Genomic DNA, 22,866 nt, shown 5'->3' with positions numbered 1-22,866 from the left:
TTTTTCTGACATTTTGTCGACCAAACAACTAATCATTTCAAATTTTGTTTGATTCAGCAAAAGCATCATTAAATGATGTGACCTCAAGCCTCTGACACACAATACTTTACAATCTATTACTTTTATTACTGCTCCTATTTCCAAAGTGTCAATGCATACTTACTTATACTTACTAAGACACACACACACCTACACACACCTTCACTGCACCGACTCCTCCCTCCAGACCAGTTCCAGTGCCAAAGGGGATGATGGGTAGGCCGTGATTGTGGCAGACCTTAGCCAGGGCGCTGACCTCCTCCACACAATGAGGAAACACCACCACATCTGGGGGACAACATCTGAACAGCAACAATGCAACACTCACTCACTGTTCTCCACTCAACAACACCTTTTGTTATCACCCCTTGTAGAATTTGCAGAATAGGAAAACAGAGCTGGCAACTCTTACGCATTGATTTCTCACTCTGTCAATCAAACATGGAATAAAAATAAATCATTATACTAATTAGACTATATGCATGACAATTTTTTTTCTCATTTTACACTAACTGACTCCACCCTGTCCACACTGTTGAAAATACTGAGGTTGTGGCCTTTGGCAACCAGGCCAGTGATCCCTCTGGTTTTGTTTCTATGTTCATTTTTTAATAGTTGGAGTAAGGATTTGAAGTAATGACACGGTGACGAAGGAAATGTGAGCAGCCCTGTAGGAAAACATCTTATTTATAATCATGTGCATTTACAGAGGAATTACCAACCTCCAGGCAACACAGTACACTACTGGTACTGGTACAGGTCCAAGAGAGAAGATGAGGAAAAAAGACTCAAATCCAATGGACACTACTTGTTCAGCACTAAACAGGTGACTTTTAGAAGTGCATATCTGGTGAACATAGTGAATATTGGACTTACAGCCCAGTATACTCATTTTGAGTACACAACCTGTTACTGTATTATTCAAGGAAAAACAATAATTATTTTTTTACTTTTGTATAGTATTGAAAACACTATTACAATGTATTATGATGTGTGTGACAGAGTGAGAGAGACTGACCTGTGTACAGACTCATCTTTGCCATGTTGCTCTCTAACAGTTTCACCCGATGAGACGCCATCCTCACCACATATAGACCTGAGCGCAGAGAGGACACTGTCCAGAGCAGCACTCTATGCACACACACACAAATGATAACACACAGTGAAGGAGAGTGAGTCATCACAAGAGAGTGGGTGGAACAGGTAATATATAACATTGGAGACTTTCATTGAACAGTACACTTAAAAATGGCCTTGATATGATAGGCTCCCACTGTGGAGTTGAAAAAACCCACCATGCAGTAATCAGTCGGTATTACTGGCCTGGAATGGAGGCTGACATTCGCAAGTGGGTAAGTAAGTCAGGTCACCCAAATTTGCCATTGAGTTTTTTACATTAAGGCCTACTTAACGAAACAATATTTCAAATTGAAGCAATAACACATTGGATTGAATGAAACAGTCAGTTTCTTTTTGAAACCAAAGGCCTATGATCCACATTTATTTGAATATTTGTTGGCTTCAGGTTGCCCAGTTACCAGACTGCCAGGTCGAGCGGGCAAGTCTGAAGAAAAAAAAGATTCAGTACAACCCAATAGAAGTGAGGTTACTTGTGCAACTGACTCTCACAAATTTGTATACAAATTTGGTGCACCTCAGAGACTGCGCACAGACCAGGGTACAGAGTTAAAAAAAACAGGTAAAAATATGAGAAACATTTATATCTCACTCAGGTATATAGAAAATGCTGAATTATTTTCAAAATTGAATTTAAAGTGAATCTCAGACAGTGTAAATTCCTGGGGATTCAGCAGAGCTTCTGTGCACCTTATCACCTGCAGACAAATGGCTTGGTGGAGAAACTCAATGGCACCATTCAGAGGCAGAGCTGCCAAGCGTCACGCTTTGAGTGTGACAGTCACGTAATTTGACCCATTCTCACATCACACGCCACACTTGACATTTCTCACGCTTATATTTCCCCATTCAATACTCTATATTTATTTTTTCATGATAATAAACTTTGGTCCTCGCGGTTTGCCGTAGTTCGAGTAACTCTGATTGACTGACCGAAATAACCATCCCAGACCAATCCATCAGTCCTTTGTGCCTAAATCTAACCAACCACGGAAGGCACCACGCAATATAAACCAATCAGAAGCAACGTAAGGCGGGTCTTGGCATCTCTAACTATCTTTCACACACAACAGCGCCGACATTTAAAACCCACTCGACGTTCTCCTGCTTGCTAAAAGACGGACGGTAGGTAACTACCCAATTTTGATCATACAAAATTATTGAAAATGGGTTCACTTTTTAAATATTTTTACTAGTTTGATGTCGACGTAGGACAAATGTTGCTCTTAGTTTTTATCTGTATTAGTTCACTGTTGATTCGCTGTTTCTCCTTGAGTTTCCTAGTTAATATGTACTGTTTTAAGGCTGCTATAAGTCTATCATTGTCCTGTATTTGTTGCAGAGCTGTGTAACATTTAAATGCCTCTTCTCTTGGCCAGTTTACACTTGAAAAAGAGACTCTAGTCTCAATATATGTGTGTGTGTGTGTGTGTGTGTGTGTGTGTGTGTGTGTCAGAGTTACAGACTTGTAAAGATCAATTTAGACCCCCCGAAAGCAGTGCTTCTCAAATTCTAAATTTCAAGGTCTATCCTTAACTCTAACTGGGTTTCCATCCAAATGTTTCGAATTTAAGAGCGGATTTTGTGAAAATGCGCAAAAAGCAAATGCGAATTTATGCCCATTTCCATTTGTTATTGTTTTGCGATTATTGGGAGAGGAGGAGTGCGCCGTGAGATTACGTCATAAGAGAGCGTGAATGTATCCATGACAACAGTTGACACTCAGCTGACAGTTGACACTCAACATCATGGACAATTTACTGGTGAACCTGTCGGCTCTTGGGAGAACATTAGCTACAATTTTGTCAGCGTTCACAGCCTATAAAACCCTCCTGAAGAGGAGAAGGAAAAGAAGATTTTTAATGTTACGAGTGCTGTCTGAGTTTGCTGGAGGGAGACCGCGTCGTTCTCCATTTGTTTAGGAACGTCGCTGGGTGAAGGACTTTTGGGACGTCACATCCGGGTTAGTCATGATTTATTCGCAAAACCTGTTTCCATAACAAAAAGTCGCATTTTCCTTTTATCGATACGCTGACAAATCCACCCCCTCCAAGCGTAAAAACTTTTTTGCGAATTTACTGCCTTTTTTCGAATTTCTGGCGTTTCCATCCAAGTATTTATTCGCAATTTTTGAAAATGCGAATAAGAAAAGGTGGATGGAAACGCAACTTCTGACAGTGTACAAATGGAACCCAATGGACCCATTGGGGTCCATTTGTACACTGTCAGAGTTACAGACCTTGTAAGGGTCAAATTAGACCCCCCTAAAGGAACCCACAGAAGTCCCTGGAATCCACTTTGAGTACCACTGTAATACAGTATTCAATCAAACAGTAACATGTAGCTATCTTTTGAAAGATGCTAGGTAAGAGGAAGAGACAGCAGAGAGATCTGCTGTCATTCTGGACAGTGCCAGTGACAGCCCCCCATTATGCACCCCCTGAAAATGAGAGTGCAGAGGGCACAGAAGAGACAGAAGATCAAGAGAGATCAGAGATTGAGGACAGTGAGGACGAAGATGTAGAAGAGATACAAATTGAGAACACAGAGACAGAGGATGAGACAGAAGAGCCAGCAGAGAAAAGAGTGGAGATGAGAGTAGACACAGGGAAGAAGTGGAAGGCCAAGAGTGGAGCAGCCATCTACAGGTGCACTTTTAAAAGGGAGTGGACAGCAGAATGACCCTTCATCACTGTAGGCACAACCACCTCCTACTATTGGTGCTCTATATGCAGACACGAGAACAGCTGTGCCCATCAAGGAAAGGCAGATGTCACAAGGCATATAAAAAGCAAAGCGCATCGTACCAAAGAACAGGCAGTACAGTCAACAGCCAGCATTGCACCATATTATGGCCCAGCCACTGTTGGTGGCATGACAGCTCAGGAAGTCAAGGTACTACATGCTATTCAGCTACTACCATTGTTATGAACACTGCTAGTAGCTGAATTGCACTTAAAAAATCGATCGAACGTTAAAAAAGGCCAAATTTTTTTTTGGCCTTTTTTAACGTCGATTTGGCCTGTTTTAACGTCGAACACATCATGACACTAAAGTCTCACTCTTGTCATTTTCTGAAACTTGGCAGCCCTGCAGAGGTAAGTCACATATTGTTATATTGGCAGGTAATCATACACCTATGACATGAATAGTATAGACTGAATTGGTGACATAAAATGGCTGCTGTTTTGTTGACTAATAAGCACAATGGTAAGGTCCCTCAACAAGCTGGCCCAGGGCCCGAAAACATGGGACCATTACCTGCAGGCCACAATGTTTGGCCTGCGCTCAAAAATACACCTTATAACAAAGTACAGCCCATACTTTTTAATGTTTGGCAGGGAGGCCAGGTATCCATCAGAGGTACCACAGGAGTATGAAGTAAGTGTGTATTAGTTTTTTGTTTTATATTTATGAAGACAAGGGGTTGTGGTAATAACTTGGATAAAAGGCTTGGAATGTAATACCACTTGGCATTTTTATACTTTAGGTGACAACGGATAAAGTGGAGAGCCTATTGATGAGTGAGGAAGTTTTCCAGGGGCTTGGAAACCAGCCAGACGCACAAACATGTCAGAGCAAACATTACAAAAAGCCAACAAAAAATCTCCAAGCGAAACCTGGCAAAAAGGACAAAATCACAATTTCCAGGTTGGAGATGTTGTGCTTAAACAAAATATCTGCGACCAATAGCGAAAAGGGGAAAAAATGGCCTTGGACATGCTGGGGCCCTTTACAATCACTGCAATTAGGGACAAAAGTGTTAGTCTGGCCGGCCAAAACAAAAAACTAATGGCAAAACCTGGACCAGCTAACACACTACATAGAGCCAGAGGAGAGAATACCAGCTAAGCTCCTCAAAGGTAGCGGCTCTCCTCTGGCTTGCCCCCCCCCCCCCACACAACCACCATCCAGCCCCACCAGCCCCGCCATTCAACATCCTAAAAGTGACTTCCCCTTGATTCTTATCAAAATGTCCTGTGACTTTGGTCATAAGTGCATTTTGATGACTGCTATTTTTGCAACTATATACACAAGTCAATTCTAGTGCATTGAGGTATCCTATCTGTAAAAGGCCATGTATCCAAAGGAGCGAAGGTCCATCTTTGTCGACCCCTTTGGAGCCACTCCCACTCAAATAAAACAGTGCAGAGATTCAACAAGGTCAGTAAATCCAGGATTTATTATGTATTTCATTTAATTATGTTAAATGGTTTCTGATGTGCAAGTAACAAACGTAACAGTTATCTTCCCTTTTTGCTTTAGAGCCTTCATGCGGAAGAAAAATTTTAATATTTCAATGTGGACATGTAAGACGGTCCAGCATCCGCACCAGCAAGATTCCACATCCTTTGGAGTGATTGTCTGCAAAGTAAGCTTATGTACCCTATGAAGCATTTTAAATGTGCAAACTGAGTCGCACTGACAGTAACCTGTGCTTTAAGATTGCAGAGCTACTGTTGAAAAACCAACAAATCAATTTTCCTGTAGATGAGGTGGGAATAGACCACTTTCGAAGAGAAATGGCCCTTACACCAATTAGACCAATCTGGTAAGCTTCAATCTATTTATCAACCTAGCTGAAATCTGCATATACTGCAATCAGTGTGAAATTGAAAAATCTGTAGAAATCTGTCTGAAATATCTAGATTTGTGTCGCTTCTGCGGGAGGAGGGACACCGGAGACGGGGACCCTTCAGAGGAATCTGTGGATAACTGGGTAGGAAGGCTACAGTTCTATACATAAAGTGTGGATGTCATTTTTCCAAAAATCTCATTTACATATCTTCTTCTGCGACACGTCTCTTATGGTTCCACAGGGTGTGTATGGGGAAACCCAACTTGCAGCAGGAGTTTGTGTGTCCTGCCTGCAAGTGACACCAAGTTCTCTTACCACTGTTATGCAGACGACACCCAACTGTCCCTCTCTTCGCTCCACTACATCAGCTGGCCGGCTGGTACCACCATCACTGAGAGTCGCTCAGCAAAGTCACGACTCTTCTCTGTTCTTCTGCGCCTCAGTGATGGAACAAACTCCCGACCAATGTCAAATGACAAATGTACTTTTTGTAAGTTGCTTTGGACAACAGCGTCTGCTAAATGCCCTAAATGTAAATGAGTCTGACTCAACTGTCTCAACTGTTGTGACTTTTTTTGAAAATAAATCACAAAAACCCAAAGGAACTTTTAATGGACATTTCTTTAAACAGTTGTATTTTTGTAACTTTGTGAGCACTGCTGTTTCTTCTATATATCCATGACTAGCATTTCACTACTATCTTGGAATGGGTGAGGCCTAAACATCCTTCAAAAACGAATAAGCATTATGGAATTACTACGAAGGAAAAAAGTAGAGGTGGCTTTTTTGCAAGAAACACATTTATTGGAAAAAGATACTGCTAGATTGCAGAATAGATTTTACCATGTAATTGCATCTTTTTCAAACATAAAAAAGAACAGAGGTGTAATAATCCTCACCAAACGCACTTTTCAATATACGGATCTGGGAAAGATACAGAAGGGAGAGTTGCTTATATAGAAACATTAATTAATGGGTCCAAAATAGCATTTCTCTCAGTATATGGACCAAACGTTTTTGATGCTGAATTCTACTTAACCCATACCATTACTCGAACTAGCTGAATTTTCTCTTATAATAGTGGGTGACTTTAATACACTCTTTGGACAGAACTGGGATTACTGAATCAAGAGAGCAACGTCTAGCCTCTAATGCATTACGGAAATGCGCAACAGAATGTTCGGTTGTGGATGCTTGGCAAATGTTGCGCGCGCGAGAGAATTTACTCAGTCAACCTCTACTTTGTAGTGATGTATTTGTGCCCTGAAGCCAGTACTCCACCACCTGGTCACTATTTGTATCTGGTTACATTCATCTCTGACAGAAGATTGATTAAATGTACATTGATGTAAAAGTAGTCTACTAAAGTACATTTACTTAGTGTAAAACTGTTGTGTTGTGACATTAAACTGCAGTTCACTATTTAACCCTTAATGTTCCTCTGAATAGAAAGTGTCAGTCCCGCTGTGTACCTACGCTGTAAGCCGTTAGCTCAGTTAGCTGTAAGCTGTTGGCTCAGTCAGCTGTAGGTTCTGGTTGCTGCTAGCTCTCATGCTGTAAGGCTCGAAACAAACAGCCTCACTTCTTCCACCCATGCGGGGGACAGAAAATATACTTATCACAAACAGACAATCCCAAATGATAAATTGAACAGACAACTTCTGACTTCAATGGAGCGTGTCTTCTCCTGCTGTTGCTGTAGTTATCGCTCTCCACAGCACTGTGTCAGTGCTAGTTATAATCACTGGATGGCCACTCAATGCAAGACCTAACGTTACGAAAATTGTTCGGTGGTACCGGTCTATCTATCCCCTCAGTCACAAATGGCTTGCTGGTAGGACCTTACTAATATGTTGCGCCGGTTAAACCAAGAGGGCACTGAAAATCTGTATTGATATTGGCAGGAGGAAAGTTGGTTAGCTGTTAGCAGTCAGTAAGCAGCAGAGTCCTGTGGTGTGTGTGGCTGGGACATTTTAGCAGCACAGAAACTGTTTCCTGTGCTTATCTGATCGGCTCCTCTGATCGGATTCTACAGAAACCACCATTCAAATTTTTTACAGCTTATATCAGATAACGATCGGTGCCCGATATCAGAGCACCCTTAGTCTCCAGTGGGCAGCCACAATCCCACTACCAAAGTGATGGAACATTGACTCATCATTTTTATCAACAAGGACCTGTACGATACCATTTCTGCTCAAAAAAGTTCTTAAAGCCTATTCTGCAAAGGGCCTGACAAATCCAAGAATGACCTTTGAAGAGTTTGCACAGACTTCTTTCAGAAGAAGAACAGTACATACAACAAAAAACACTGTGTTCAAAAACAGTGTGGCAGTACTGGCAGTAAAATGCTTACAGGCCAGCCCAACATACATAAAAATATAAACAAAAAACATGTAAATCTAGGGGGAATGCCCAATGTCAGCTACTGGACTTGGACAATAAACCAATAAACAAATGCCTCTTCAGGGTATAATCAAACTGAAATGTGCTCCTACAAGCCCCAGGGAAATAACCACGTCACACCATGATTGGCTGTGAGGGGAATGCCCCAAGCTGCTTCCACTCCTCAATCAGGAGTTAGTCTCCCCACCCTGCGCACAGGTGATCTGAATCCCCTGCAATTAGTCCAGAGGGATTTTGAAAATCAGCCCAGAACAAAGAAAGATAGCCAGTCTTAAACAATGGGACTGCTACAGCACTGTAGTGTCAGTGTAGCAGCATCTACTCCAGAAGTAAATTAACTTACATGTTGTTGTGCTTAACAGACAATATACAAGCCTTGCAATATTTATACTTTAGTTACTTTTAATAAAAATCTGAAATTGTATGCCCTCAATTTGTGAATTTTTGGTTGAAGCAGAGTCTATTGTCCAGTGTCACCGCAAGCTATTTGAAACTGTCAACCATTTCAACTGTTTAGTTATTGATGAGAAAAGGATGTTGAGGTGAGGGCTGACCAATTATTTTCTCTTCTATCCTGATGATATTGAGCTGAAGATGTTTATCCTCACACCACTGGGTGAAGTATGCAACGGTGTTGTGGTAGTCCAGTACAGAGTGGCTGTCTGAGAGCAGGGCAGGGATTGCTGTGTCGTCTGAGGTTCTGAGGTACATAGTGATGGCCGGTGGGCTGGTGCCGGGTGTTAGTTGTAAGTCCACTCGATGTGGTTGTGCCTGCCTGCACAGCTTGCAGGTGATGGTATAACTTCCAGATCATCAGATGCCTTTAAATGGTGTTAAAAGCAGAGCTTACGTCCACAAAGAGGATTTTGACGAAGTGACTGGCCATTGAAATTACTTGTGTGTTTTTTATACAAAAAACACAGCTATTTCATAGCCAGTGTTTAATTACGAGCATGCAGTTGAATTTTTCCATTATAAAAGGTTACAAAAACGTATGAGTATGCTCAGACAAACCCCTAAATTCCACCAGAACCGTGTTCGGTCCAACTCCGCTCCGCCACGGCAGCGGAGCCAATAGGTTTCACTCTATGTGTTTACTTGTGTCTATGTGCTGCGTTGCGTATCTACTCCGTTGCGGCTCCGGCAGTCTGGACCCTTCCGTAGCAGATACGCAAGGCTTCTATTTCTGCCGGACAACGGAGCATGGAGCAAAACCGTACCAGAGCCGTTCCGCAACGCGCATGCATCCAGTGGAATTCCCGGGTAACTTTAGGCCTTAGAAGGAAAGACAATCAGAATCAGTAAAAATCTTGGCAGCTTAGACTTTTAAAAAAATTGGAAATCAGACAAAAATAAATTACAATCTGTCCATCTCTAACACTGATTATACAACACGTAGATCCGACCGAGCAATCTGACTGTTCAATCAGACATTATAGACTGTGCTCAAATGAGCATCACAGCACAGCTAGCCGTGCTCAAATGAAAAATGCCTCATCACTGAAAATATCACTCCGCCTGTATTTTAAACTACGTACAGTACAGTAGAAGAACAGTAAGATTAATATAGCTATTGTAGCCTATACAGAATAAGCAGAAGTAATAAACATTTAGATGTAAGAGACGATGTAGTAAATGTCGCCTAAAAATGGATCATATAAACTATCAAATTGCTGATTAATGAAAGCAGTATAACTGTTAATCATTGTAGATAAAGATCCGCTGTGCTCATGAGTCGTTGACACGGCACCTGCTACTGTGACATTACTAGCTTAAAATGACTGTAAAGTCGGCAGACGTAATAACTATATCAGTCCATGAAAAAAATATTTTTTCCAGTAGATATCTTAGTTACAACATGATTGAGCTAGCAAAGCAGTTGTGTGTTGCTATGTGTGGTATTTATTCAGTTTTGGGAAATTGCGATGTCTTGAAAGCATAAGCTGAAATTGGCTGCAGCTGACAGGGACTAGTTAACGCCAGACATCATGTATTTCCATTGAAACGGGGACTAACACTAGCAAAACACTTATACTTTGAGAGCGTATTGTTCCACATTATGGATACATTTTTCTAATATATTTTATTTTTATTGGTGGTTGTTGTATAATCGCATTATTACACAAGAGGGTGTGCTTTACCGTCATTATTGTCACGACAGTGATGCGGTCAGGAACGAGGCGCTTGTGCCGAGTTCCGTTAGCACTAATTAACGTGCTATTAGATTAATTAGATTAATTAATCTAATTGATTTTCTTAATGATCTGTTAAAAAAATGAATACACATTATGAACTTCTTTATATGGCTGCACAATAAGAAAAAAAATAGTGGTAATTATCATTTTTGCATCATATTTTTCATTTTCACTTAAAAAACTATTAAAATTGCGATGATATGACATATGTTGGGGTCAGTATCCAAACAAACATGTTTTCTTATATTTGAAGAGCAACACTGAAGCACTACAGTACTTCATTATAATGCTGTGTTGTCACACGTTACATTTAGATTGTGCATTCAACTTTTTTCATACTTGCTTGTTTTAGTCACTCTTTTCCTGCCCTTCTTCTTGCTTCACCACTTTTACACAATTTATGCCCAGACTGGTCCTATTGCCTTGCAGCAGCTTCAATTTCCACAGTTAGGCTTTTTTATATTTACACTTGTTTTAGCCATTTCCAAATTCCACTGGTGGTACATGTTTGAATAAATATAATAAAACATTGATTATGAGCCACCGATGCCTGACATGATACACAAGTAGCCTTCAGAGAGGATCAAGAACCCACAAGAAACTTGCATTGGTGGTTACTGGTAGAGTTTTTATTCACCACATACAGGCAGGAGGCAGGGGTTTGACTCCCTGCCGATGCTATAGTCATACTGGTGGGAAGAAGCCTGGGAACCAGTTCCAACCCACATAAAAATATCAAGAAAATATTTATTGGGAATTCCTAACTTTACAAATGCTTCTTCAGCAATAATGAAAAGATGCCTCTTCACTAAATATTAAATAATTCCTCTTAAATGATGATGAAACTGAAATATATTGCTTCCATTTACCTCCCTCTTGAGCTTCCCGGATGAAATAAAAAAACAAAATGTGTATCAAGGGACTGGGTGTAAAGGGGTTCAGTGCAGATAAAGAACTAAAGATACCTGTAGGCACCAGGCAATTGTAGGGCAAGCAAAACACTTGCACAAATAAGATAAGATATTCCTTTATTGATCCCCCTTGGGAGAAATTTGCAGGTAACACAGCAGTACAGAGGGAAATAAGTAGCAGCACAAGAGTAAGTCTCAGAAAATAGAGACAATAATAAAGAGATGTTGGAAGAATAAAATAACAATTTGAATAGAAAATATAATAAAAACTATTAGAATAAAGATAAACATACTATATCCAATAACTGTCCTAAATGTATCAACATAACTTGTGCAATATATAAAGAAATGTGCTTGTGCAAATGTGCAATGTGCAGGGTTCCTGAAATAATAACTGAAACAGAACAAAAAAAAAACAATCAGTCTTTGTGACATGAAGTGTACGGTTGAGTCCTTAATCAGTGGAGAAAGGAGGTCTTGGGAGCTGTGGTGGTGGTGTTGTGTAGTCTGATCGCTGATGGTATGAAAGAGCCCCCCAAGCGCTTTGAGGCATGTGGTTGGATGAGTCTGTGACTGAATGTGCTCCTGAGTTGCGAGGGATTGTCTTTTATAGCTTGCACCTTTCTTCTCATCGTCCTCTCTGTCACCGCCTCCACACTGTCCAGTTTCATCCCCACCACAGAGCTGGCTTTCCTCACCAGTTTGTTCAGCTTGATAGCACCACCGCTCCAGATGCCACCTCCCCAGCACACTGCTGCAAAGAATATGACACTGGCTACCACAGACTGGTAGAACATTTGTAGCATCCTAATGCACACATCGAAAGACCAGAGCCTCCTCAGAAAGAACAGCCTGCTCTGTCCCTTCCTGTAGAGGGCCTCAGTGTTGTCTGACCAGTCCAGTTTATTGTTCTTTATTGTTTTTCACCATCTCCACCCCCTCCCCATTCACTGAAACCAGTATTGGGGGGCTTTTCCTGCGCCACAAGTCCACCACCAGCTCCTTGGTTTTCCCGATGTTGAGCTGAAGGTGATTCCTGCCACACCATCCCAGAAAGTTCTCGACTAGTTCCCTGTATTCCTCCTCCTCATTGTCTGTGATACATCCAACAATGGAGGAGTCATCAGAGAACTTCTGCAGGTGGCATGTCCGGGAGTTGTAGCAGAAGTCAGAGGTGTAGAGGGTGAACAAAAACGGTGAAAGAACAGTTCCCTGGGGTGTGCCAGTGTTGCTTGTCACCACATCTGACAGGCAGTGTTGCAGCCTGACACGTTGCGGCCTGTCAGTGAGGCAGTCTGTAATCCATGCCACCAGGTCCTGATCAACCTGCATCCCTGAGAGCCTCTGAGCCAGCCGGACTGGCTGGACCATGTCGAAAGCACTAGAGAAGTCAAAGAATGTGATCCTCACCGTGCTTTGTGGCCTCTCCAGGTGCGTGGAAGCTCTGTGAAGCAGGTTGATGATGGCATCCTCCACGCTGATGTCAGTCTGGTACGCAAACTGCAGTGGGTCCAGGCAGTCATGCACCAGGTGCCATTTGTGACAAATTGTGAATTGAATTGTGGGGAATAAGTATCTGGACTCTATATGAATCTTTTTGTGTTTTTTTACTCTCCCCAATACAAAAGTCTGTGAAATTCTGCCAGTATGTCCGGAAATCAAACCCGGGCCTCCCGTGTGGCAGGTGAGAATTCTACCACTGAACCACCAATGCCAATTACACAGTAGTAGAAGCCATGAAACACAAATGTGCAGGCCACATACACACACATTTGTGTATTACAAGGCTAGACTCAAGCTCAACCACTAATTGTCTACCACCAGAAACCTTGCACTGGTGGTTAGTGCTAGAAAACTGCCTTGCCGCATGGGGGAAGAAGACCGAGGCTTTGTTGGTTCTGTTTTCTGAAATGTCGTTTTTCTGAAATGCTGTGTTTAGGGAAATGTTGTTTTCCACAATGTTTCCCCAAACGTCATTTTCTGAAAAGTTTTGTTTTGTAAAATGTGTTTTCCGTCTGAAATGTTGTTTTTTGTGAAATACTTCAGAAAAAACAACATTTTCACAACACAATGATGTCATTTTTTCCGAAATGTTGAGTTATCTGAAATGTTTGTGACATTTATATGTCATGTTTGTGAATTGATTTTGAATGGTAGAGAATAAATATCTGGAGTCTATATGAATTGTTGCGTTTTTTGTTTTTTTTAACTAACAGTCCAATACAAAAGTCTATGAAATTCTTCCAATATGTTCTTGAGTGAAAATGCTTCCTCTGTAACAAAAGGATGAATGCATTGGCCGGGAATCGAACTCGGGCCTCCCGCGCGGGCACCGAGAATTGTTTAGCTAAACCGTTTCCCATTCATTCTCTATGGTAGTGCTAAACCACTGCGGACGTAATGCGCCTCCCGGCCACTGAACATTTTGGCGCTGTTTCCGCTTCAACTCCATGTCTTCCTACCAACTTTTCTTTGAGTGACTGTGAGTGAAGATGAGCAGTAAGACGAGAAGAAACCGACCGACGATTTTGTTCTCTATATTTCATTTCTTCAGTAAAGGTAAGATACTTTTTCATTCATGACCAGATCAATAATGCTCAGATATGTACGTGACGTTTTCGCGGCGAGTCTCGTAGTTTTCTACATTGAATGACATCGATCTTTGAGGCTGTATGTAACTCGTAATGTAAACGTAACGTCAGCTAACAGTAACGCTGGGGACTGCATACGTAACTCATGTTAACGTAACGTTACTTAACAGTGACGCTGGGAAACTTGCCAGTAATGTTAAGGTTATACAGTATGCCGTTGGTTACATGTAATACATGCTTAATATATTGTCATTCATATATTATCGTTTCAGTCGGCAACGTCATGCGTTTTCTCTATTCAAATTCAGCCGACGGGCAAAAACTACACACATCGTAGAGTAAACACGAACGTTGTATTAACTTCGATCCTAAATGTATTCCTATACACAGTTGTTTCTGAGTTCAGGTCAATTGATTTTTATTCTCATTAACACGTTATGCAGGCACGTCATGTAACTGCGTGTATATATTTATTTGCATTCGTCTATGACACCTATTGTTGACACTGTTTGGGCCTTGTTTAAGTTCTGCACGACAAAAGCGGCACATTCTTCCCTGAGGTGGAGGGTCCGGCAGCTTCCTCTTCCTCTCCGCTTTCTCCTCCACTCTCCGCTTTGTCAGCTCCAGTTCACGGAGGAAGAAATGAGTCTGTGCAAATTCTGCAAAAGGCATGGAAGGGTTTGTCAGGCCCTCTGCAGAATATGCTTTGAACACCTTCTTGGAACAGTAGTGGTATCTCACAGGTCCTTGCTGGTAAAAGTGATGGACCGATGAGCCATCACTTAAAAACCGAGACTTCGGTTGGCCACATGAGAGGCAAGTTTTTGTTTGCCTGGGTTTTTGCTGCTGCTGCTGCTGCCACTGCTGCTGCTGCTCCATTATGTCCTCTACTATTTTTTGGAGTGCCTGCTGTGTCAGGGGAGAAGTGTCTGGTGGATTTACAATTGCATGTGGCAGTTGTAGAACCGGGACATGGAGAGTTTCACTCCCCTTGGTTAAACTTTGCCACAGCTTTTGTGTCTCCATCAATTTTTCCGGGCTTGTGTTGAGTGATGAACTGGTGTTCAGGTGTTTTGCCAGGTGCTTTATGTACTGGTTGATGTGGTGCTTGGTTGTGGGGTGGAGCAGACTGTTGGGATCTGTGGCAGACTGGTGGACCATGGCAGCATACTCCTTATTGACAGATTTCAACATGTCCTTCTGTCCATGGAATTTGTCGAGGAGACCATCGATAGCTGCCTTCGTAGGCTGTGTCCAGCGCTTGTGGTCCAGGACAAACACTCGTCCACCAGTCTTGATAGGTCCAGTGCGGGCAATTCTCGGTGAAGACAGCAGTGGCAGCGGGATATTTGAGGGTTCTGGAACATAGAAAAGCAATTTCAAGTCAAATAAATTGAGTTCATTATTATTTTACTCACATGTATGACAATGATATTTAAAATGTTGGTCTAGAAATTGATATTAATTTACCCATTTCAGCTGGAGGTTCCATGCTTCCCTGGGACAGCAGCTGTGTCCAAATTCAGGGGCTGCATCCTTCGAAGGGCGCATTCGAAGGCCAGTTACGTCACAACGCTGCGCGAAGGCTGTCCAAATTCGAAGGCTCCTCCAAATGCAGCCCACAAATGCAGCCTTCTTTTCCCTCTTTCTGGAGGACGCACCGCTACTATCCTTCGCGGCCTCCCATATCCCAAGATCCTTTGCGCGCCGCTGCTCAGTCCCGGGAAAAGAGAACAATGGCGACATCAAGTGGCACGGACATGATATATAAATGTAAGTAATGGGTTTATACTCGGTTTTTACTCATTTGAACATCCAACGCCAGATATGTTAAACTTCAGATGTAACTTAAAACCTCCAAATTTTAACTTTCAGTTAAAATACGTGACGCTGGTAATGCATTAGCATACGGCAGAAGTAAGGCCTTAAAAGCCTTCACTTTCAAAATGTTAGACGTTCAGGTTGACTTATTATTAATATCTTATTGTGACGAGATTTTATTTTTACTTCGTGTACATAAATGGACCAAGATGAACAAATTTAGATTAGGCTGTGATCCCTGCTTTATTTCCAAACTGTAAAACTGTAAAGTCTAGTTAAACGTTTGGATTGAATGAAGAGCTAAGTTTAGGATCATCATCATCATCAATTATAATAATAATTATTATTATATTTTTGCTGTATCAGAACCCTTTTGTCTGTTGACATAACACAACACGTGTTTTACATGTCATTTTGTTTTAGGGAGCAAGGAGCAAACAGAGGAGTTCATTAGGGTCAGAAGTCAGAACGACCACCTTTTTACAGGGGCGAAGCACTCCGCTGCTGTTGGGTGGAGGTAAGGCAATAATAAATTGCCCATTTGTCAGTGTCCTGATGTCACTTTTTTGTAAATCTTTGCATCCCTGTGTTAATGTGATCATGTGTTGACCTTTTCTCTTGCTTCTCTCTGTGTTTAGAATAATTATAGAAAAAATGGGCCTGCAGGGGAAGGTCGAGCCCCTGCAGGCAAAAAAGAAATGGGATAATTTAAAGAAAAAATATAAGGTAGGTGCAGGTGTGAATGATGATGTGGAAACTACATTTTATTTGTTTTACCATACAATTTAATAAATACTTTGCTGAAAATTGCTGACGTGATTGATTTCCACTGCCTTAGGATTGCAAATATCCAGCGAGTGGAGAGGGGGTCGGCGGGAAGCCAACCGCTGCCACTTGGCCCTGGTTTGTCCTCATGGACGAAGTGTTGGGACAGAGGCCGTCCATTGCCCCCCCCGTCCTGATTGCCTCGTTGCCTGAGGACACACCAGGGCCAAGTGGAGTGGTTGAGCAGGAGGAGGATGAAGATGAGGAGGAGAGTCAGCCTGGGCAACGCAGAAAGAGGAGGAGGGAGGATGACCTACTAACCCTAGTAAGGGAGGACATGAGGCTGCAGAGGGAGGCAGAAGAGAGGAGTAGTGCCAGGATGGACCGGTTGCTCTCGCTCCTTGAGCGCTTGGCTGAGCGCTGATTTTTTCTTTTCTTTGATTTTTTATTCTGTTCATTTGTTCTAATTGTTCAATGTTCTAATTGTTTGTTATTTATTTTATTAATTAAATATTGTCATTTTTCACACGTTGTCTATTCCATTTAGTATTCACAAGGTTTTTAAAACATCAAACCTTTCTTTCACTTTCTGTCCCATATTGCACCTTCAGCATACTAAATATAGTTGTTATTCGCCAATGGGTTAATGTTTATTTTGTAATGTTGATACAGAAATGAATGTACACGATAGATTCGAAACAAAACAGACTTTAATGCAACAAACATAAAAACATTAAACATTAATCGGCACTGGCCAACAAATATCTCACACACAGGCACACACAGGCACACTTCCAACAAAATCTCCTCACTGAGCAGGAGTCCCTGGCAGTGCTGCTGGGTTGGATGGGATGCCACAATAAAGACCCTGGTGTCAGTGGGACATCATCTGGGGTGGTATTCAGGGTGTTTGGGGGGTGTAGTCTCCACTGTCCACCGCATCATCCATCAACAGGGTTTGCAGGGCTGACTCGATCGACGGCTGCCATGTCACTAAGAATTTTTTAAGAAAGAGGAAAGAATTATGATTTCATAATGTGAGCATAATAATAATAAAGACTTACAACAAACAAATCTATCAACCAAACACTTTAAATTGGAATATGCCTTTAAGATTATTTTACTTGCCAACTAAAGATAGTCGTGGTCAGGGATCACCTCCTCCAGGGCAGACACCTCCGCAGACAGCTGGTCCCGCCATGGAGCACCACTGGCTGCCTCCAACATCCCCTCCCCCTCATCCTCCGGCATGACGTCCTGCAGCTCATCCTCTGGGGGCATGATGTCACCTGCCCCCAGGCAGATGTTGTGCAGGACCGCACAAGCTGTTATGACCTGAAATGAAAAAAAATATTCATTAATTTTCATTTACTCTGCTTCAGTACTCAAAGAAACAAAAAAAGACTCCTGTTGTGTTATGACGTACCTGAGGCACAAAGGTGTGGTGCACCTCCAGCGCTTGCAGGAAGATGGACCTGAACCTGGTCTTCATCATTCCAAAGGCACGCTCAATGATAGAGCGTGCCCTGGAATGATGGACATTAAAGCGCTGGGGTCCCACACCTTGTACAGGCCGCTTGTAGGGAGTGATGAGGGGGAGGGGATGTTGGAGGCACGGGTACCCGCCGTCTGCGAGGATGAAGTGCCCTGGAGGAGGGTAGATAGCCTGCCTGTACAGTGGGCTGTGCCGGAGTACTCTGGAGTCGTGCACCGACCCCGGCCAGCCCACGTACGTGTCCATGAAGCGGCCCTGATGGTCACATACTGCCTGCAGGATGATGGAGGAGAACAGTTTTCTGTTCTTGTAGCAGTGACCATCAGGGCCGCTTGGTGGCTTGATCCTCACATGGCAGCCGTCGATCGCTCCAGCAGCTTTTAAAAAAGCTCTATGTCTTGCCAGCCCTGCAAACCCCCGAGTTACTGCAGCCAGGTCTTCAGCTGTCTTTGGGAGGTGGATGACCTTGTGGCGAATGGCCACCACCTCCCCAGTAACTCGGTGGACGATCCAGTGGACGGTGGAGCGAGGCATCCCAAACACCCTTGAGACCACCCTGTATGACGCCCCACTCGCCAGCCAGAAGAGGAACACCAAGGTCTCTATTGTGGCACCCCATCCGTGTCTCCGATCCTGCTGGAGAAGGTTCAGCAGCACTGCCAGGGACTCTCTGCTCAGCCGGAAATCCTGCCTGGTGTCCCCGTCCTCGAAAAACCTGTCGAGGACGGGAACAGCCAGGTTGACCCTGCAGTACAGGGGTCTGGTCTGGATTGGGAAGGGAGAGGCAGAACAGGAGAAGAAAAATGGTTAATTAGACAATAGCTACATAATTTTAGTTAATAAGATAATTCTAGTTCATTTTAGAGCTTTGGTAGATAATACTAAATCTGTTTATCAATCCACTTATCAGTCTATCTTCTCAATCTGGTTTTGATGATTCATGACAAAATATTTAATATTAAATTAAGCTCAGGGTTCTTTAACTATTAATCAATTGTCAAGTATTTCACAGTTTATATGTCTAGCATTAACGTAATGTATTGGTATGTTAATGACCCCAAACTGTTAGCTAGCTAATAATGATAATAATAACATTACTATGGGTTCAAATAACAGGTTTACCTCTCCACGTTCCTCTCTCAGCCGGAGATACACCAGCCGCCGGCGGAGCCGACGGACCCGCATCACCTCTTCCTCCAGCATGAGGAAGATTAAAAAGATTAAAACATCTAAAGCCAACATCTTCGTCTCCAACTCTTCTGTCTGTCAAATTATCTGTCTTTCGCGGGCCTGGGCTGCAGAAATCGTGACGTAAGGGTAAGGGCGGGAACATCTGGTGACGCAACCAGGAAATACTCCGAAGGCTAGACCGTCCAATTTAACAACAGTTGACGCGGCCGTCGAAGGACTCTCCGAAGGACCCGGCCTTCGGAGTCCACAAAGGCTGGGTCCTTCGAAGGATGCAGCCCCTGAATTTGGACACAGCTAGCATCTGTGTTTTCAGAATTACAGCAGCAGGTTGAAGAGGTGGTGCCGGGTTTGTGGAGGAAGGAGGAGGAAGAGGAAGAAGAGGAAGAGGCACAGGAGCAGAATAATCATCCCTTTTCTGCGTCTTGTGTTTATTCCAGTCAAGTGTGACTGGGCGGCACTCTGGCTCACAGTACTGCAGGCCGAACCTCTCTCCTGTGTCCCTATCACAGAGGCGGAGTCCAGGGTACTTCTCCTTCCCTGTCACTCTCTTGGAAGCAGAGTTTAGCTCAGCAATCAGCAGTGGATCAAACACAGGTGGGAGAACCACATCTGGCTGCTTGAGGTCTAGCAGCCTTTGGTAGTTCCACCGAGCCACCCCTGTCATGCCCTGAGCCTGGAACAGTTCGCATGAAACCTGCGTTCCAGTAATCCACTGAGACTGGTGGAAGTGGTAACCCTTCTGCTGTGAGGTTCCTCTGACTGGAATCCATATGGGGACTTTTGCACCTTCACCAGGGACATGGTTAAGCTGCAGAGTTCCCCCATACCTATACAGGATTCCCTCTGTGAGCTCGGGGTCACTGAGGCAGCCACGGAGAATGTGCACCCTCTGAATATGCCACGTCTTCAGCATGGATGGTTTGAAGAGCGGCGTGTTGTTTGGGTCTGTGGTCAGGTAGAAATGCTGGAGAACTTTCTCCACTCTGTCGACCAGTTCTGTTGGCTGTGGAATTCTGGTTCTACAGTGCTCTCTGATGTGCTGTTTTGTTGGATTTGGTGGCTGAATTCCACAAAACTGATACGCATCTTTGAGCTTCTGTAGATCCTCCTGATCCACAACAGAAAAGGCAGCGGAGAGGAGCTGACAGAAAGTGCTGAAGAGGGGATGATGCTCTGAAGTGCACTCGCGTGTGAAACGCCTCATGCAGTGAAACAAATCCAACTTCACCACAATGTTGCCGTTGTACTGCGTGCGGGATGCACAGGTGTTCTCCAGAGTCCCTGCAGTAGCCTCAGTAATGATGGACTGTGTGGTCCTGCAGGCATCCCACCTGAGGTGCTCTCCGTGATTAGGGTCCGGGATTTTGAACGGAGCGCAGCAATCTCTGAACACGGAGAAGCTGATTAGAATTTCAAAAAATATTTTTTTAGAGAATTTTTTAATGTTATAAATATGAGAGTGACAGTAAATGCAGATATTTCTTACCTGTCCACCCAGTGGTAATTGGCCTTCTCCACCCTTGCTTCACTGTACCTCTTGGCTAAGCCCCGGTACATGGGTTCAAGGGACTTATCCGTCTCGGACTGCACCATCACCCAGGAGGCAATCATCCAGTTCTCGTTCATGACTGCATAACTTGACATGGTGCCAGATGTCAAGGTCACTTTTCGTGCGACCTTCCTGGTGTGGTCAGATCGGAAGACCTGTCCAAAAGTGCCCTGCAGGAGTTGAGTGATGGCTGGCTCCTGGCGCCGATACTCATCAATGAGGCAGTCAGTCAGGTAGAAGGCAGAGACAGAGACCCCACACCATCCATCTGCGTCATCGTAGGCTCCAAAAGACTGCGGCGTGTCCTCCTTCCTCACAAGGTGACCAAGAGTCTTCTGCCCATAAACCCCAGCCTTAGCATCCCAGACGTTCTGAATGCTGCAGAGGTATGCCAGATGAGCTCGTTCATATTTGAGGTGCAGTAGCTCATTCACCTGCTTTGCCATGTCTGAGGGTGACTTGCCAGTGCGTCACAGCTCATGAAGCACAGACTTGCAGATGGCCTTCTTGTAGGTCAGGAATGCTGGCACAATGTTTGCGAACCGCAATGGCAGTTTACTCAGCCACCGAGGACTGTCAGCAAACCAGACCCTCTTACACATCCTGCAGCTCAGGTGTGAAGCAAAGATGTAGTACTGTCCGCTGGTACCAACAATCACTCAAGGCCTGCCTACACCAGCCGAGACTACATCTGGCTTCGGACAACCATGAAGACACGGGAGCACGTAATTGTTTCTCAGTCTCACCATGATGTCACTCTCTGGTTTCCAAATGAAAAATGGATAGAGCTGAAAGAAATTGCGGGATGGGAGAGTTGACACAGTGTCAATGAGTTCTGGCTGTGGAGGGAGACACCATAATGAAAGGGCGTTTCCTGGCTTCATCATGTGGTGGGACCCAGGCCACAGTCCCAGAGACTGGAGCTCTGTCCTCATCCACACTTTCTGAGGATAAGAACAGGTCCAGCTGTTAATGTCCTGATCTGGTCTCTGCACGGGTGGGGGAGAGAAGGCAGACGGCCCAGCTCTGCAGGCGAGAATTCTACCACTGAACCACCAATGCTTGTTGTGCAAACTCTGAAGCCATGAAACACCAATCTGCAGGCCACATACACACACATTTATGTATTACAAGGGTAGACATGAGCTCAACCACTATTTGTCTTCTTACCAACAGAAACCTTGCACTGGTGGTTAGTACTAGAAATCTGCCTTGGCACATGGAGAGGGAAATGTTGTATTTTGTGGAATGTTATGAAATGTTCTTGTTTTGTGAAATGTGTTTTAAGAAATGTAGTTTTTTCTGAATTGTTGTCAGTGTTTCCCACAGAATTAGACTTTAATTGTGGCGGTGGCTGTCTAGATGGGGTGCCATAGAGCATGCGCACCCCAGCTGGCATTCGACTGACATTAAACGTTTAAATGTTGTTGAAATAATGTCAGTTTATGAAAAAACATTAATTCAATGTCAAAACAACATTGAACACCAAACAGTTGAAGTGGTGTTGTTTGCTCACTATGGATTCAACATTGAAATATCAACAATTTTTGAGTTGTATGTCAAATCAACATTATTTTTACAACCATGACTTTTAAACATTTTGTTGAAATATATCAGTAGAAAAATAACGTTGTTCCAACATCCAAACAATGCTGATCAATTAACTGTTGAAAAAGTGTTGATACATGAATAATGATACAATGTTGAAAGATCAACTCTGAATTAAACGTTTGTTGAGTCGTGATAAAAGCGCTTTCTACATCTCCTGGCGTACTTTGAGAGCAACTCCACTCTGATTGATCATTTTGGAACATCGTTCAATACAAGGGTTTGATTGGAGGATGGCGGTTGTCCATCACACAAAGGCGGTGACTAGAACTGGATTCTATTGGCTCTGACGGTTCCAGACAACACCCGCTTGCGCATGCGCGAAGTGGGTCTGTGTTGTCATCGTCAGGCTAAGCAGATTTTGACCTGGACCGGTTCGGACTGGTTGAATTTCGCGGTAACAGCTACAACTCTAAAACGGTAAGCAAAGTTTTTGAAGTCACATTTTATAATAAACCCGTGACGTTGTGTACGCTTTGGTTAGTTTTGGGCATGCAGCCAACAGCAGCATTCACCAACGGGCTTACTAGCAGTGCTAACTAACGTTAGCTAGAAGAGTGCATGCTTTCAAGCTAGCAC

General features: G+C 43.4%; 3 protein-coding genes across 4 annotated transcripts in view; all 3 read right to left on the bottom strand.

The window, feature by feature from the left end:
* Positions 1-22,866, bottom strand: part of ldhd (lactate dehydrogenase D) — a 66,962-nt gene that overhangs the window by 11,600 nt on the left and 32,496 nt on the right. The window contains exons 2-3 of the mRNA XM_073472803.1: positions 1,058-1,170; positions 200-341 (exon numbers count right to left, since the gene is read on the bottom strand). Coding sequence (XP_073328904.1) covers positions 200-341; positions 1,058-1,170 — 255 coding nt within the window. The remainder of the gene's footprint in view (positions 1-199; positions 342-1,057; positions 1,171-22,866) is intronic.
* Positions 13,349-15,357, bottom strand: LOC141000549 (uncharacterized). Its single transcript, XM_073471277.1, has 2 exons — positions 15,329-15,357; positions 13,349-15,216 (listed from the first exon to the last, which is right to left on the bottom strand). The coding sequence occupies exons 1-2, from the start codon at positions 15,348-15,350 to the stop codon at positions 14,294-14,296; spliced, it is 945 nt and encodes a 314-aa protein (XP_073327378.1). The 5' UTR covers positions 15,351-15,357; the 3' UTR covers positions 13,349-14,293.
* LOC141001356 (uncharacterized) lies at positions 19,314-21,237 on the bottom strand. 2 transcript variants are annotated; one of them, XM_073472408.1, is made up of 2 exons: positions 20,617-21,237; positions 19,314-20,530 (listed from the first exon to the last, which is right to left on the bottom strand). In XM_073472408.1, the coding sequence occupies exons 1-2, from the start codon at positions 21,123-21,125 to the stop codon at positions 19,318-19,320; spliced, it is 1,722 nt and encodes a 573-aa protein (XP_073328509.1). In that variant the 5' UTR covers positions 21,126-21,237; the 3' UTR covers positions 19,314-19,317. The 2 variants fall into 2 exon arrangements, with proteins under 2 accessions (XP_073328509.1, XP_073328510.1); XM_073472409.1 differs by having other exon boundaries at positions 19,314-20,515.

The sequence above is a fragment of the Pagrus major genome, chromosome 8 (assembly GCF_040436345.1).
Source record: "Pagrus major chromosome 8, Pma_NU_1.0".
In the NCBI taxonomy this organism is placed as follows: Eukaryota; Metazoa; Chordata; class Actinopteri; order Spariformes; family Sparidae; genus Pagrus; species Pagrus major.
This window is presented reverse-complemented; position numbering and strand designations above follow the sequence as displayed.

Bases quoted from the DNA above. Each gene is read 5' to 3' on its own strand.
- LOC141000549 (XM_073471277.1), bottom strand. From the start codon at position 15,350: ATGGAACCTCCAGCTGAAATGG. The intron at 15,217-15,328 runs GTAAATTAATAT...TCTATGTTCCAG, and splicing joins GGAACCTCCAGCTGAAATGG to AACCCTCAAATATCCCGCTG.
- LOC141001356 (XM_073472408.1), bottom strand. From the start codon at position 21,125: ATGGCAAAGCAGGTGAATGAGCTACTGCACCTCAAATATGAACGAGCT. The intron at 20,531-20,616 runs GTAAGAAATATC...AATTCTAATCAG, and splicing joins AATTACCACTGGGTGGACAG to CTTCTCCGTGTTCAGAGATT.